The sequence below is a fragment of the Nicotiana tabacum genome, chromosome 3 (genome assembly GCF_000715075.1).
Source record: "Nicotiana tabacum cultivar K326 chromosome 3, ASM71507v2, whole genome shotgun sequence".
NCBI classification, from domain to species: domain Eukaryota; kingdom Viridiplantae; phylum Streptophyta; class Magnoliopsida; order Solanales; family Solanaceae; genus Nicotiana; species Nicotiana tabacum.
In genome coordinates this window covers 67,086,227-67,103,696 of record NC_134082.1, presented here as the reverse complement: position 1 = coordinate 67,103,696, position 17,470 = coordinate 67,086,227, and the positions used below count along the sequence as shown (strand labels likewise).

At 37.8% G+C, this 17,470-nt stretch overlaps 1 protein-coding gene and 1 non-coding gene across 3 annotated transcripts; one reads left to right on the top strand and one right to left on the bottom strand.

The window, feature by feature from the left end:
• Positions 1–135: 135 nt before the first annotated feature.
• Positions 136–207, bottom strand: TRNAE-UUC (transfer RNA glutamic acid (anticodon UUC)). Its single transcript has one exon. It is a non-coding gene; the product is annotated as a tRNA-Glu (tRNA).
• Positions 208–615: 408 nt separating this feature from the next.
• Positions 616–7,177, top strand: LOC107812420 (uncharacterized). Of its 2 annotated transcripts, none has more exons than XM_016637516.1 (3): positions 616–1,005; positions 6,674–6,795; positions 6,893–7,177. In XM_016637516.1, exons 1-3 carry the CDS (start codon positions 809–811, stop codon positions 6,961–6,963), a joined length of 390 nt encoding a protein of 129 aa, XP_016493002.1. In that variant the 5' UTR covers positions 616–808; the 3' UTR covers positions 6,964–7,177. The 2 variants fall into 2 exon arrangements, with proteins under 2 accessions (XP_016493002.1, XP_016493003.1); XM_016637517.2 differs by having other exon boundaries at positions 632–1,005; positions 6,692–6,795.
• The last annotated feature ends 10,293 nt before the right edge of the window (positions 7,178–17,470 follow it).

Sequence of the window (17,470 nt, the reverse complement as noted above, 5' to 3'; positions counted from 1 at the left end):
TTTTACGTCTGGCCTCTGGGAGATCAAATAGAATAAGGTGGTTCAAGCGAAAAAGGGGAAAAAAACCAAAAAGGCAAACGAGAGAAGAAAGCGCCACCGGGGATATGTTTCTCATTTTTGTGACCAAAAAAAAAATTCCGTTACCGGGAATCGAACCCGGGTCTCCTGGGTGAAAGCCAGATATCCTAACCGCTGGACGATAACGGATTGTTGGAAGTCACTGATGTACAATTATAAAAGACCACAAACTGCTATAGATGTGTGGATATTAACAGCAACTCAAGGTAGACTACATCCCATTTAAAGGTCGATTTTCAATGTTTTCTCAAGGATAGGGATGTAGAAATTTTTATATTATGATTATTTTTAATACAAAGAATTTTCATTATCAAATCTCTTAATGATCTTTAAATGAGCACGACATTTAACTATTTATCGAAATTACGTAAGTACTATTAATTGGAATTTTAAAAATAAATTATTTTATCTATTCCAGTATCTTTAAAAAGAACTAGGATGAAGTAAACTGTAAAATCATAACGATGAGTCTATACGTGTCATGCAATAGAAAGAAATAAACTTAGGTGGCGACTTGTAAATAATTCGAGCGGACACACTTGTCAAAAACAAACCATACGTGGGAAGCTACGAGAAACCTAAGAGTACATGTCCAGAGCAAGACCAGGACAAAATTCACTCTCAAACAGATCAGATCACCATTTCATCATCAGTTTCGTCCCCTTTAATACATAACACTTGTAAACTGCTACTATAATATAAATCGAATTATCAAGAATCGAACTTGAAGATGATCAACGCAATAAGATTAACCACAATTAGAGCACAATCACCCTCTGTATTCTCAAATCCTTTGCCTTATCATATTGGTCGAAAGTCCTCTGAAATCAGATTCAGACAAGTCGTAACATCGGCTGGCCAACCGGACAATACCAACAAGATGGATCAAACTAAGAAACCTGCAGACGAAGCAGAACACAAAGCTGCGTAAGTTTCCTTACCTTGCGTTTTTCTTTTTTCAGTAAAATTACTTCTCTAAGAAAGTGTATAGGAACACATTGACAGCCCCTTAAACTGGGTAGCATATTTCATTTAAATACTCCTACTCACCTCTTCTAATTGAGCAACTGGACACACGATGAAGTTCCTATTGACACGTGATTTTCTTTTTTTTTTGGAAGGATTTGAAAATGGCTCTTGATTAATTTTCTTTTTTAATGGAGGTCTTTTGTTTAATGGAGCTGGTCTTGTTTTTAATTAATTGGGGTTTTTATACTTAGACAGTACCTTGGCTCTGATACCAATTGTTGCGGAAGCCAAATGTATAGAGTGTGAATAAGTCACAACTACTATACCAAAAATTATGACAACCACCAAATAATAAATAAGACAATAAAGCAATAATAAAGGGAACACCAGAATTTACGAGGTTCGGCTAATTTTGCCTACTCCTCGGACACAACCAAATATTTTATTCCACTCCAAAAATACAAGTGAAATAATACTAAAGAGAGAAGATACAAATGCCTTAAACAGATGAGAAGGCAAATGAGAGGTGTGTTTCAATCCTAAACATTAGGCCTTCTTTTATAGGGGAAAAATCCCCCCAAACTTAACTCCCAACCAATGTGGGACTTTGGCATTTTGCCAAACTTCAACAAATCTCCACCTTGGCAAAATTCCACATTTTCAATTCTCTCTCAATAACAAATTTTGGTTGTGTCTTCATCTTCAATCTTCAGTGTTCAACAATGTTGATCAAATCCAAACAATGTTGAAACTTGACCGCAGTCACCACCTTTGTCAGCATATCAGCAGGATTCTCTGTAGTATGAATTTTCTTCACCGTGACTCCACCTTCTTCTATGATTTCTCGTACGAAATGATACCGAACATCAATGTGCTTCGTCCTTGCATGATAAACTTGGTTCTTCGCTAATTGAATAGCACTTTGACTATCACAAAAAATTGTGATACCTTTTTGTTCAACACCAAGCTCCTTTAGCAATCCTTGAAGCCAAATTGCCTCTTTCACAGCATCTGTAATAGCCATGTACTCTGCCTCTGTTGTAGACAAAGCAACTGTTGACTGCAAAGTAGACTTCCAACTAACTGGTGCCTTTGCAAAAGTAAACACATAACCAGTAGTTGATCTTCGTTTGTCCATATCACCCGCAAAATCTGAGTCACAATATCCAACTACAAACTGATTGTCTTCCTGCTCAAAAACTAACCCGACATCTACAGTATTATGAATATACCGTAGAATCCACTTCACAGCTTGCCAATGCTCCTTCCCTGGATTGTGCATATATCTGCTAATAACTCCAACAGCTTGTGAAATATCAGGCCTTGTGCAAACCATTGCATACATCAAGCTACCAACAGCATTTGCGTATGGTACCTTTGACATATACTCTCGTTCAGCTTCATCCATTGGCGACATAGTAGTACTTAGCTTAAAATGGGAAGCAAGTGGAGTACTAACTGGCTTAGTCTTGTCATCTATGCCAAAACGTTGAAGTACTCTCTTCAAATATTCCTTTTGAGATAAACAGAGTTTCTTTGAACGTCTATCTCTAATTATCTCCATGCCAAGAATTTTCTTTGCCTCACCCAAATCCTTCATCTCGAACTCCTTCTTCAGTTGAATCTTCAACTTATCAATTTCTTCCGAATTCTTGGAAGCTATCAACATATCATCAACATATAGGAGAAGATATACAAAGGAACCATCTTTAAGCTTGTGCAAATACACACAATGATCGTATTTGCTTCTCTTGTACCCTTGCCGCAACATAAACTCGTCAAATCGCTTGTACCATTGTCTAGAAGATTGTTTCAATCCGTACAACGATTTTTCAAGTTTGCACACCATATTTTCTTTTCCAGCAACTTTGAATCCTTCTGGCTGAGTCATGTAGATTTCCTCCTCCAAGTTTCCATGTAAAAACGCAGTTTTTACATCCATCTGAACTAGTTCCAAATCCAATTGTGCTACCAAAACCAACATAATTCTAATGGAGGAATGTTTTACAACTGGAGAAAACACTTCATTGTAATCAATTCCCTCCTTTTGAGCATATCCTTTGGCCACCAATCTTGCTTTGTAGCGAACATCTACTTGGTTAGGAAATCCTTCCTTCTTTGCAAATACCCATTTGCACCCAATTGCTTTCTTCCCCTTCGGGAGATTGGCCAATCTCCATGTATGATTCTGATGAAGGGACTGTATTTCATCATTCATGGCAATCCTCCACTTATCTTCTTCTGAACTTTGGACAGCGTCTTTATAAGTAGTAGGAACATCAGCTACAATTGAGGTTGCACAAGCAACCGTCTCTATGAGACGAACAGGTTTCGTTATTGTTCTTTTTGGCCTGCTGGTTGCTATTGATTCAAGTTGTTGTTGAGATTCCTGAGTTGGAATCTCCTCTACTGGCTCTCCTTCCAGAGGGTAATCTTCATTTGTTTCCTCCTCTGCTTCTTGTGTAGGAAAAATAAATTTTCCCTCAAACTCCACCTGCTTAGAAGCACCTTCATTTTGTTTGGTATCTTCTGTTACCTTATTTACCATAGCAAATTCATCAAAGGTAACATCTCTGCTGAATATTACTTTCTTTGTCATAGGGCACCATAAGCGATATCCTTTGACTCCAGAAGTAATTCCCATAAAAATAGCCTTCTTTGCCCTTGGATCCAATTTTGACTCCGTCACATGATAATATGCAGTTGAGCCAAACACGTGCAAAGAGTTATAATCTACAGCAGGTTTTCCGTACCATTTTTCAAATGGTGTTTTGCCATCAATAGCAGCAGATGGTAGACGATTAATGAGGTGACATGCATATGTAATTGCCTCAGCCCAAAATTCTTTGCCCAAGCCAGCATTGGACAACATACACCGTACCTTCTCCAGCAAGGTCCGGTTCATACGTTCTGCCACTCCATTCTGTTGTGGTGTATGTCTAACAGTGAAGTGTCGGACGATGCCATCATTTTCACAGACCTTATTGAAATGATCATTTTTGTATTCACCTCCATTGTCTGTGCGAATACACTTGATCCTCCTGCCTGTTTGATTCTCCACCATCGTCTTCCATTTGAGAAAAATTCTCAGCACTTCATCTTTGTTTTTCATTGTATACACCCACACTCTTCGAGAAAAATCATCAACAAAGATTACAAAATAGTGCTTCCCACCCAATGAAGGTGTTTTGGAAGGACCCCAAACATCAGAGTGTACATAATCCAAAATGCCTTTAGTATTATGGATCGCTGTACCAAATTTAACCCTTGTCTGTTTCCCTTTGACACAATGCTCACAAAACTCCAAGTTGCAAGCCTTTACTCCTTTTAACAATCCTTGATCTGATAGAGTTTTCAAGGATTTTCCTCCAGCATGTCCCAAGCGCATGTGCCATAGCTTGGTTGCTTCTGCCTCTTTGTCGTCACTGGATGTTACTGTCGCTGTCCCAACAACTGTACTGCCACGATAGCGGTACATATTATTATTCTTACGATTAGCCTTCATTACCACTAGTGCACCGGAGCATACTCTCATCACTCCATTTTCTGCAATGATTTTGAACCCTTTTGATTCTAGGGCTCCCACAGAGATGAGATTCTTCTTCAAATCCGGTACATATCGAACATCTATCAATGTTCTGATCATTCCATCATGGTTCCTTAATCGTATTGAACCAATGCCATATGAGGTAAGAGGGCTGTTATCCGGTGTGTGGATGACTCCATATTCTCCTTCTTGAAATTCCATGAACCAGTCCCTGTTGGGACACATATGATAGCTACAAGCCGAGTCCATCAACCATATGTCTGATGATGTTGATGACTCTGTTGTAACTAATGAGAAGTCTGAATCATCACAATCAGCTACATTTGAATCCATAATGGCCTTTCCATTGTTATGTTTGGCCTTATTCTTCAACTTCGGATAGTCTTTCTTCCAGTGCCCCTTTTTCTCGACAAAAGGCACATTCATCTTTGCTGGGTCTGGATCTTGACTTGGATCTTCCCTTCTTTGTCCTCGTTTGATTTTGAGGACGACCCCTCACAAATAGTGCTTCTCCTTCTTCGCCCTTCTGTTTTTCTCGCTTTCTTTGTTCATAGCTGTACAAAGCCGAACAAACTTCTCTGAGAGAAACTTTGTCATTTCCATGGAGTAGAGTAGTTTCAAGGTGCTCGTACTCATCAGGAAGTGACGCCAACAACATCAAGGCCAAGTCACCATCATCATAAGTTGTTATCCATATTTTGCAAATCTGTAACCAACTTATTGAAACTGGTGATATGTTCATTCATCGTGGTACCAGGAACATAGGTGAAGTGAAACAGTCTCTTCTTCATGTACAATTTATTTTGACTGTTTTTCTTCAAAAATTTATCCTCCAGTGCTTTCCATAATTTACTTGCAGAAGTTTCCTTTGTGTATGGATATTTCTGCTCTCTAGAAAGGTAGGATCGAATGGTACCGCAAGCAACACGGTTGATAATTCTTCAATCTTCTTCTCCAATAACATCTGGTTTCTTTTCTTCAATGGCCAGATCTAGCCCTTGTTGAAAAAGGACATCTAGAACCTCGCCTTGCCACATCCCAAAATGTCCGGACCCGTCAAATATTTCGACCGCAAATTTCGCATTTGACACAATTCTTGTCATAAGCGAAGATGCCAATGATGACGTATTGTTGACACTTGATGTAGATTCTTCTTGTTTATTGTCTCCCATCTTTGACACAAATATTATTTAATAGCTGACGACACAAATCAAGATTATTTCCTTTCTGGTGTGGAAGATCAGACTAAGCTGCAACCACAGAGCATACTTAGACAGTACCTTGGCTCTGATACCAATTGTTGCGGAAGCCAAATGTATAGAGTGTGAATAAGTCACAACTACTATACCAAAAATTATGACAACCACCAAATAATAAATAAGACAATAAAGCAATAATAAAGGGAACACCAGAATTTACGAGGTTCGGCTAATTTTGCCTACTCCTCGGACACAACCAAATATTTTATTCCACTCCAAAAATACAAGTGAAATAATACTAAAGAGAGAAGATACAAATGCCTTAAACAGATGAGAAGGCAAATGAGAGGTGTGTTTCAATCCTAAACATTAGGCCTTCTTTTATAGGGGAAAAATCCCCCAAAACTTAACTCCCAACCAATGTGGGACTTTGGCATTTTGCCAAACTTCAACATATATGATATGTATCATTGATGTATGCAGGTGGCATATTTTAAGTGATTAACTTATTTAGGCTTTGAGAATTAGCCTTTGAGCCTGGAAAGAAGTGTTTAATAGGGATACTTTATCATGTTTATGTGCTCAATTAGAATAATCTTTAGTTCGAGCGTTGAAAAATAAGCTGGTAATATGAAAATAGTGACAGAAGAAAAATTAATTTCTGCAACTACCAATGATAATAATAGTGCCACATAAATTTAAACTGGTGTTTGTACTTGGTCATCGTTAGGGAAACAGTAGAGGTGTAGTGAAATTTTTGATCCATGTTTTATGCCTGCGGTCAAGTCATGCCCCTGTGTTCTTTCCATTTTTTTTGGGGTCTCTATTTTGAGTGTTTGGATCATTACCAAGAGTGTAGTTCGTATTTATTGGATTGAAGGGACACAATGTCGAGCAGCTTTGGAGATGGATATGCGACGAGATCGGATGAAGAAGGTTTTGGAGGCGTTTATGGAGGAAACAAAGAGGATGAGGAAAAGATAATCCATGGAAAAGCCCCTGGTAAATTACTAATTAAATGGTTATTTATATATTAATCTTCTTGCTCTTAATATGTTTTCTAATGTCAATTCATCTATTTTTTTATTAATAAAAATAGAGTATGATACTAATCAAGGAAGTGAAGTCAAAGAGAAGGAGAAGGCACGTAATCAGCGTCAAGCAGCATAAAAAAACTGCCATTCCTGTTTAGTTGGTGACAGAGAAAATTGCCGTGCCTAGTTTACTTTTATATGTGATATGTATTCTCCTTCGCTTTTACGTAGTATGAAGCCTGAGTATGTAAATTGCATCCCTGTTTGGGAGTGTGTGGATGCTAGAGGTTTTTACCCAACTCGTTCCTATAAATTCTTTCACTAATTAATTTGCGGTGTTTAATTTTGAATGTTGTACAATTTGGATGGGACTCATGTTGCCGAGCAGCACGTTAATTCGCCTACAAATTAATCATTTTATTTCTGCAATACACAAAATAAACTTACAAATTAAGTAGCAGCAAGAGCAAAATGGACGAAACTTGCGTTCCAACCAAAAATGTGAGTGAATAGCGTCAAAGTCCAGCCAGAGCCAGCTATATGATTGTTGTCTTAAAACAATTCTTAAAATACTAGTTGGGAAGTTAAACTTCCTCACCAACACTAGACTGGACATAGCTTATGGGGTACATCATCTAAGTCAATATATGCAGGACCCTAGAGAACCTCATCTTCAGGCAGCATACCATATGCTCAGATACCTATTCAAGGATCCCACCTTGGGTCTTTTCATGTTCAGTGATAATGATTTCTCAGTAAAATCCTACTGTGATTCTGATTGGGCTGCTACTGTGATTCTGATTGGGCTGCATGCCCTGACTCTAGGAAGTCAGTGTCAGGATACCTTGTTCTTTTGGGCAACAGTCCTATTAGTTGGAAATCTAAGAAGCAAGAAATTATCTCCCTTTCTTCAGCAGAAGCAGAGTATAGATCCATTAGAAAGGTCATTGGTGAACTTGTTTGGCTGCATCGTGTGCTCACAGAATTGACTGTACCTCATGTTCTACCTATTCCTATATTTTGTGACAGTCAATCTGCTCTCCGCATTTTCAGGAATCCAGTCTTTCATGAACGTACTAAAAACATTGAAGTTAATTGCCACTTCGTTAGGACAAAGCTCACAGAAGGCCTCATCTTGCTTCAACATATTAGAACTGGTGATCAACTCGCTGACATTCTCACCAAATCCCTCACTGGGATCAAGCATTCCACTGTCTTGGGCAAGTTGGCAGTGTATTCTCCACCTCCAACTTGAGGGGGGGGGGGATATTAAGATTATAAGAAATCTGTATTTTATATTCCTTTCCGATACTTAATTAATAGTTAGTTAGAGGCTGTACTGTTCATTCCGTTAGTTAGTCAATGACTTCCGATAATTAGTTATAGCTGTTAGTTAGAGGTCGGTTAGTTAATTGGTTAGAGATTGATTAGTTGTTGCTTAGCTGTCATTAGCTAATTTGATTGTATATATTCCAGCTTATGCATAATTGAAATGTGATTCTCTTTTCACTCATTTGAGAATTCCATTTCTGCCTTAGCTTCGATCCTTTGGAAGCTTCTAACTGCTTCCGCCATCGTAGGCTGTGAAGCTCTCTGAGCTCTTGCTTCTTCAAGCTTAACATGGTATCAGAGTCTTGCTCTTTTGACAAGACGATCCACTGAAACATAGATCGCAGTCTATTGATCTCTTCACATTCAAAGTTAGGGCTCACATTTTAACTCATTCGATCGAGGATCTCTGTGTCCTCATTTTCTCAGTCAATCAACTTTTCTTATTATTCAATCCCGATCTTGAGCTAAAGCAAACATGGCGATAGGTGATGCGGACACTATGAACATGACAACAACATAAATTCAATCGACGATCGATGTGAGTAGTCCACTTTACATTCATTCTTCTGATAGCTCTGGGCTAGTTTTGGTTCCAGTGCCTTTCGATGGACTAGAAAATCGTTTATAGAGGAGAGGTGTATTGAGATCTCTCTCTGTTAAAAACAAATTAGGCTTCATCACTGGAGAATGTGTGGAACCTAATTCGAATTCGTCGAGTTTTAAGCAATGGGAGAAGTGTGATGACATGGTAACCTCGCGAATTTTGAATTCACTTGCAAAAGAAATTACAGATAGTGTGGAGTATGTGAACACTTCAGTTGAGCTATGGAGAGAACTTGAAGATCGTTATGATCAAACAAATAGAGAAAAGTTATACCAGATCCAAAAGGAGATTAATGACTTGAGCCAATGAGTGCTTGACATCACTGGATACTATACTAAAATGAAGAAGTTATGGGAAGAATTGACCAATATGAGTGCTAAATCAGTAGGTAACTGTCAGTGCACTTGTGGTGCAAAAGAGAACATGCACAAAGTTGAGCAAGACATGAGACTAATACAATTCCTAATGGGTTTGAATGAGGTCTACACTGTAGTTCGAGGGAGCATTCTGATGATGAATCCATTGCCTTTAATGGCACATGCTTTTGCCCTTCTAGTACAAGAGGAAAAGAAAAGAGAGTTTCGACCAAAGAATCAGTTGAATTTTGAGTCTAGTGCAATGAACACCAGCATTACAGCTCTAAGATCATTCAGAACAAATTTCTCCGTGAACAATAGACCTAGGCCCTATTGTGACTTCTGCAATAAACAAGGTCACACCAAGGAAAAGTGCTTCAAACTTCATGGATATTTACAACAATTTAATCGGCAAGGAACTCAAAGTTACAACTCAAACAACTATAATCAGTATCCCAGGAACAATAGAGTAAGGAACATTACAACAAATGATGTGGCTGGTGCACAAGCTATGCCATCTGATACAATGTCAACAAAGGAGAAGATCTAGAGAATCAAGGAGGCAACAACAACCAGAATGTAAACCTCTCAAAGGAGCAATATGATCAAGTGGTGAGACTCCTCCAACACTTTCATAGTGATGGAACATGGGACAGTTCAAACACAAATCCAGCTAATGCAACAATGAATTTTGCAGGAAATTTTGCAGGTATTGTGACTTGTACTTCTTCTACAGATTTTGACAAGCTGTCATGCAATTTTTTTCAAGTAAAGGCTGACTTATGGATTCTGGACTTAGGAGCCTCACACCACATGACCTTTAACAAAACACACTTACAAAACATAGTTACTTTACCCTATCCTTTACTTGTGAAACTGCCAAATGGCTACAAAGTCAAGGTCACTGAAATAGAAACTGTGACTCTTACACCCAAAATAATCTTATACAAAGTTCTATTTGTCCCAACCTTCAAATACAATCTCATTTCTATTAGCTCCTTGACAACACATCTCAAATGTCTAGCCTTCTTTTCTAACACATGTTGTTTTCTACAGGCCCCTTCTCTGAAGAGGCCTTTGGAGATTGGTAAGGTCCATGATGGATTGTACCTTCTCTGCTCAGACTGTCTGAATAAAGGAAATCCTATAGCAGTAAAGAAGGATGCAGACCATGCTACTATAACACCTTGTTTTTCTCATTCCTGTCAAACTAGTCCATCTGTAAATACTCAATGTGTTTCTTTTCATCCCAGTTCTACTGTGAATACTGTGTCTCCACTTCCTATTGTAAATAATTCTCATTGCAATAAAACATACTGGGATTGTAATTCTGAATTCTTTTCAAATGATGTGAATGATATGAACATGTTATGGCACTATAGACTTGGTCATGTACCTTTTGCAAAGATGAAAATGATATCCAATATACCAGCAGACTTTGCACCAAGACAACCCTTCCTTTGTTCTATATGCTCTATGACCAGGTAAGTTAGACTTCCTTTTCCTCCAAAGATTACAAACACCCCTGCCATATTCGACCTCCTACACATAGATTTGTGGGGACCTTATCATGTGCCCACTCATGATAATTTCAAGTACTTTCTCACCATGGTAGATGACTTTAGTAAATCCACTTGGACTCATCTACTCAGTTGCAAAAGTAATGCACTACACACCTTCAGGAATTTTATATCCATGGTTGAGACACAATTTACCACCAAAAAAGTGTATCAGATCAGACAATGGCTTGGAATTCACTAGCAATGAAGCCACTTCATTCTTTCAGGCAAAAGGTATTGAACACCAAAGAACCTGCCCCTATACACCCCAACAAAATGGCATAGTAGAGAGAAAACACAAATACTTATTGGAGACTGCCAGAACCTTATTGTTCCAAGCCAAACTTCCATTGAGATACTGGGGAGAGTGTGTACTTACAACAACCTTTCTCATCAATTGATTACCTACTATACCTTTGAAAAACAAGTGCCCTTTTGAGCTTCTGTATGGAAAGAAACCAAACTACTCACACTTATGGAGTTTTGGTTGCCTATGTTATCCAACCGTAGCTAAGCCTCATAGAGATAAATTTGAACCAAGAATTTCTCCACATGTTTTATAGGATATCCTTTTAGTGTAAAGGGGTACAAGGTACTGAACTTAACTACTAAGAAAATTTGTGTGTCCAGAGATGTGATTTTTCATGAATCAATCTTCCCTTTTCACTCCCACCTATACCAAATTCTTTTTTTCTCTTGCCTAATTCTGTCACACATCAAGATCATTCTACTGACTGCAGTTCTTATCCAGTCCACAACCCTTTAACTTCTCAGACATATAACTCTACTCACCATCACCTAGTAGAACCACACACAACTATCCCAATGTCACCTAATCATACTATACATTCACCTCCTACACTTAATACCACATCACCAGACTTAATCCCTTCAATCACCTCCAGGGTAGACCAACCCTCATCTTCTGTTATGAGACCAATTCAAAGGGTGTCCAATAGAATATCTAAAACTCCATCTTATTTGTCTGAATATGTTTGTAATATGCCTAACCTAAAATAATCTCAGAATGCTGAAGCCACTCAGATCAACCCTTCCTTTTCTCTCAATGCTCTTTTTGCCCAAAACAACCATATTACTCCTGATGTCTATAATGCTGATAGTCAGCAGGTTGTAAAAAGCATCTATAATGACAGGGAGCCCTTGTCTTATGAAGAAGCAACAGTCAATCCTTCCTGGCAGCATGCCATGATTCAGGAATTTGAAGCACTTCATGCAAACAACACTTGGATTTTAGTCCCTTTACCTGCTGGGAAACAAGCCATAGGCTGCAAGTGGGTCTTCAAGGTAAAGCATAAAGCAGATGGGAGTGTGGAAAGGTACAAAGCCAGATTAGTTGTAAAAGGCTATACACAAAAAGCTGGCATATATTACACAGTAACTTTTTCTCCAGTAGTAAAGATGACCACTGTTAGAACTTTAGTTGCTACTGCAGCTAAGAAGAACTAAGAGCTATTTCAATTAGATGTGAACAATGCTTTTCTCCATGGATATTTGCATTAATAGGTATACATGAAGCTACCCCAAGGGCTTGCAGTTTATTCTCCAGAATTGGTTTGCAAATTGAACAAATCCCTCTATGGTCTAAAGCAAGCTAGTAGACAATGGTATGCTAAATTCACTGAAGCTTTGTATTTCAGGGGCTACATTCATTCTATGCATGATTATACTCTATTTTATAAGAGAACATCTGATTATGTGGTATTTGTGGGAGTTTATGTAGATGATGTTCTACTAACTGGAAACGATCTCACTGAAATTCAAATGCTGAAAACCTTCCTACATAACCAATTCAAGATAAAGACTTGGGAAAATTACACTACTTCTTGGGACTTGAGGTGCTCTACAGAAAAGGTGGAATCTTGATCTAACAAAGAAAGTTTACTCTTGATCTCCTCAAAGAATATGACTGTCTCCATGCTACCAGTTTGTCTTCTTCACTTGATCCCACAACAAAGTTGAAAGCTAAGGAAAGAGTACCTCTATCTGATCCTACTTTCTACAGGCAACTAGTTGGGAAGTTAAACTTCCTCACCAACACTAGACTGGACATAGCTTATGGGGTACATCATCTAAGTCAATATATGCAGGACCCTAGAGAACCTCATCTTCAGGCAGCATACCATATGCTCAGATACCTACTCAAGGATCCCACATTGGGTCTCTTCATGTCCAGTGATAATGATTTCTCAGTAAAATCCTACTGTGATTCTGATTGGGCTGCATGCCCTGACTCTAGGAAGTCAGTGTCAGGATACCTTGTTCTTTTGGGCAACAGTACTATCAGTTGGAAATCTAAGAAGCAAGAAACTATCTCCCTTTCTTCAGTTGAAGCAAAGTACAGATCCATTATAAAGGTTATTGGTGAACTTGTTTGGCTGCATCGTGTGCTCACAGAATTGACTGTACCTCCTGTTCTACCTATCCCTATATTTTGTGACAGTCAATCTGCTCTCCGCATTTCCAGGAATCCAGTCTTTTATGAACGTACTAAACACATTGAAGTTGATTGGCACTTCGTCAGGACAAAGCTCACAGAAGGCCTCATATTGCTTCAACATATTAGAACTGGTGATCAACTCGCTGACATTCTCACCAAATCCCTCACTGGGATCAAGCATTCCACTGTCTTGGGCAAGTTGGCAGTGTATTCTCCACCTCCAACTTGAGGGGGGGGGGGTATTAAGATTATAAGAAATCTGTATTTTATATTCCTTTCCGATAGTTAATTAATAGTTAGTTAGAGGCTGTACTGTTCATTCCTTTAGTTAGTCAATGACTTCCGATAGTTAGTTATAACTGTTAGTTAGAGGTCGGTTAGTTAATTGGTTAGAGATTGATTAGTTGTTGCTTAGCTATCATTAGCTAATCTGATTGTATATATTCCAGCTTATGCATAATTGAAATGTGATTCTCTTTTCACTCATTTGAGAATTCCATTTCTGCCTTAGCTTCGATCCTTTGGAAGCTTCTAACTGCTTTCACCATTGTAGGCTATGAAGCTCTCTGAGCTCGTGCTTCTTCAAGATTAACATTATATATACACACACATGAAAGAAGAAAGGAGGATCATAAGGACATTAGAGAAAACCTAGCAGCAGACGCTTTCTCTTTTTTCCTTTTTCGCTTGAAACCAAAACAACTTTCTTCCATTTTAGCTACCAAAATATTCACCATCGTACCTCTAAATTATGTATAGCAACAGTAAATTTCAACATAAAATATTTAAATTTGTATGGGTGAACCCAACCTCAAGTGAGCATGTAGTGTACTGGTAGATGAGTGCATTCCTTTAGCAGACACGGTTCTTTTTTTCTTTTCCTCTTTTTATTACCTATTAGTAGACAACTCCTTCTTTAGTCACTTTTCAAAAATTTGACGGTGCACCCATTCTCTTGAAATCTTGAATATGCCTTTGCTCCAAGCTAACCATTTTGACCTTCAAAATACCTTGAAATCAATCCAAAAATAACTCTGAAACGCAGCTGAAACTAGCTGCAAAATAGTCTCAAAACGACCTGCCGAATTCCAGTAAAAAATACCACAAAACAGCTCGAAATTAACCCCTACAACACCTCTAAATATCAGGAAGATCACCCAAAAAACCAGCTCCAAAAGCCTCGAACTCAGCTGAGAAATAGCTCCAAATACCAGCCCGAAGAGGTCGAAGTCGACTTCGGCTTGGCGATTTCGGTTCGTCGCTTTTAGTCGTGGTTCGTTTGCACATGAATCTGAAGGTTTTTTTTGCCGCATATGTATCGAGAAACATTTTCATCTATAAAGGTCTGATCTTTTAGCTTTCTCGCCCATTTCCTTATTCACTACTTTGATAGTAATTACTGTTTTTTTTTGTAAATGTTTAGTTATTGTTTTACGTGTCCATATGGATAGTTCCCTTCATGCGTTGTTATCTTTGATATACTTGCTTTCTTGAAATGGATCCATTGAATCACTGTAATATTGGTTTGTTTACTAAAAATGTTTATGAGATTGTGACGTTATTAGTTTTGTTTTAAAAAGTGTACAGAACATGAGATATTGGGTTGGATAAATTATTTGTGCCACGATTTGATTTCTAAGAAAATTGGTCTTTGGGGCTATTAGAGAAGAAAAGATTTTGGGCCAAAAGATTTAGTTTTGTCAGACCCACAGTAATAAATAACATAGTCAGACCATTTTTCTTTTTAATAAAGCTAGCCCATCTCTTATAAATTAATAGATATTGAAATAGTTTCGGGATATAGAATGTTAGTAGTTTGTTAAGTTGTAAACATATCTAGTAATTTAGTAATACAATGAATTTTGTTTTTAATTCAAAAAATCTGAACCTTTCATCTCTTCCACAATTTTATGTCCATAATTCATAGACCTCAAAATAATCTCAAATGTAGAGAAGAAACAAATCATGAACACATTAGAATATTTTAAGCACACTCTTAATTAATCAAATCATTGTAACTATGTATACATTCGCATGGCACGATTACGATTTTCATAATTAAAGGCAAGTTATGCGTTCTCGCAATTTTGGCAAAACAATGTTAACATTAATAAAGAGTTATCAATTGTATAAATGTACGCTTGACACGATTCTTGACGCACCAAATAACATGAGTACACGCACGCGTGACTTATTTCAAGATAATTTTCATAAATCTAATTATCAAGCAATAAAAGTCGATAGGAGGCAAAGCACAATCTCAACAACATAGGAATATTTAAAATTAATTTAAAGCCAAATGTAGTAAATAAAGCGAACGTACTAGAACCTCGGGATTCGGGAGTGCCTCAAACCTTCTTTCCAGTCAACAAAATTCCTTATCTAGTCTCCTGTTTTCGTAGACCAATAATAAATAGTCAATTTCCTTTGATTGGGGATTCAATAAGGCGACTTGCAATATCAAAAATCAATTTCAAGTGGCGACTATGTAAATAAATAATCTCTATCCAAAATCGTCACTTCATTTGGATAAATTCTTTAATCGACAACATATATTTTGCTGGGTAAAAAAGGGGTGTGACAGCTCTGGCGACTCTGCTGGGGACTATAAGAATTCAAGCTTGTATATTGATTAATATTTGGCTTCTATAATTTTTGGATATTACTGTGTTTATGAGCCTAATGTACTAAATATCGCTTATTTACTGCTTTGATATTGTTTGAATTGTACATGTAAATTGTCTTCTCTCATACCCCATGCGAGTCTCCTGATAAGTAATAGTGTCGTGTGTGCTGACCAGCACCACATAATTTTCTGTCTGAGATAAAGCCAGTGTATAGAGCTTCTCATGGTGAAAGATTTAATCACATAATTTTAGGTGGGGAGAACCACCAGTAAAGCCAAAACTGTTCTACTACGGGTATGCGGACCTCCCTCTGCTTGAGTTGTCCGTTCGAGTTAGCCAGTCTACATACCTTATCCACCACGATTTAAACCTAGCAGAACAAAATATCATGATGGATATCCCTATAGGTACGCTTTATTTGTATCACGTGCATTTGACTTAATGGGGTTCGACACATGGACCGAGTTTTGTATGTGACAGGTACCTTGTTGAGACCAGTATGTTCATGTTATGTGCTGCCTATTGCATTATTTGGGAGGCGTGCATGTTGACTATCACGACCCAAAATATATAAGTCGTGATGACACCTAAACCAACCCGCCATGTAATCCAATAGTCACATGATTAACAATGAAAATGAAATAACATGGTCTAATAACTCAACAACGGAAGAATATCTAAAAATATCCGAGAATAAAGTCAAATACCACTACAACCAGCCCCAAAATATAGTGTCAACAAGTACACGAGCATTATTGAGTAACAAGAAACGAAATAAATTCTCTAGTACAACTATCTGAATATGAGAAAAACTGAAATGATAAAGATAGCAGGAAGAGAACTTCAAGGACTGTGGACGGTATGACAGCTCTCCCAAATAGATGTCACAACTCAAGCCTGAAAATCACCTCGGCCGTATGTACCTGAATCTGCACACGAAGTGCAAAGTATAGTATGAGTACAACTGACCCAATATACTCAATAAGTAACAACATTAACCTTGGGTTGAAAGCACTGATGAGCTCAGAACAATAGTCAAGTTCCAGTATCAATAACTGATAACAATTTAGAAAATAAAGGATAACCATAGAAACATAAGATCAATGATATAAAGTACATCTCGTTCTCATTTCATAAATTAGGCATGCTTTCAAGTATAATAGTTTAAAACATCACAGATAAAACAGGTCAATTACCAATTAGCATGAGGAAAGTACATCTGTATGCTTACATGTTAAGTATGCACGTAAATCAACAGTATCACAGTGGATCCATCAATAGTTTTTACACTTAGCACTATACGGGTTCCTGGCACAACTGCCCATCATTAAGTACATATATAAAATATTATGCCTACACCCACTGCTGGCAATGTCATACTCTAGAGGGGCATATCATGCCCAGGCACTAATTATAATCACTTAGCCCAATAATGAGGCCTAGTGCATGCGTCGCCTCAAAATAATAATGCGCAACCCAATATAGGCCTAGCGTACGCGTCACCTCAAAATCAATACTAAAATGGCTCTAAGGCCCAAACTCAATCATTTACCGTTCAAGTCTCAGATGAATGCATATCAAATACTCAAGTAAACAATTCTTACTCTTAAGCGATATCAACACCATGCGAGGAATCAAGTAAGAAATACTGAGACAGAAATATCATACACTGATATATTATCATGATTGGGAACATGTGTACAACTA

Bases quoted from the DNA above. Each gene is read 5' to 3' on its own strand.
- LOC107812420 (XM_016637516.1), top strand. From the start codon at position 809: ATGATCAACGCAATAAGATTAACCACAATTAGAGCACAATCACCCTCT. The intron at 1,006-6,673 runs GTAAGTTTCCTT...ATTGGATTGAAG, and splicing joins GAAGCAGAACACAAAGCTGC to GGACACAATGTCGAGCAGCT. The intron at 6,796-6,892 runs GTAAATTACTAA...TAATAAAAATAG, and splicing joins AATCCATGGAAAAGCCCCTG to AGTATGATACTAATCAAGGA.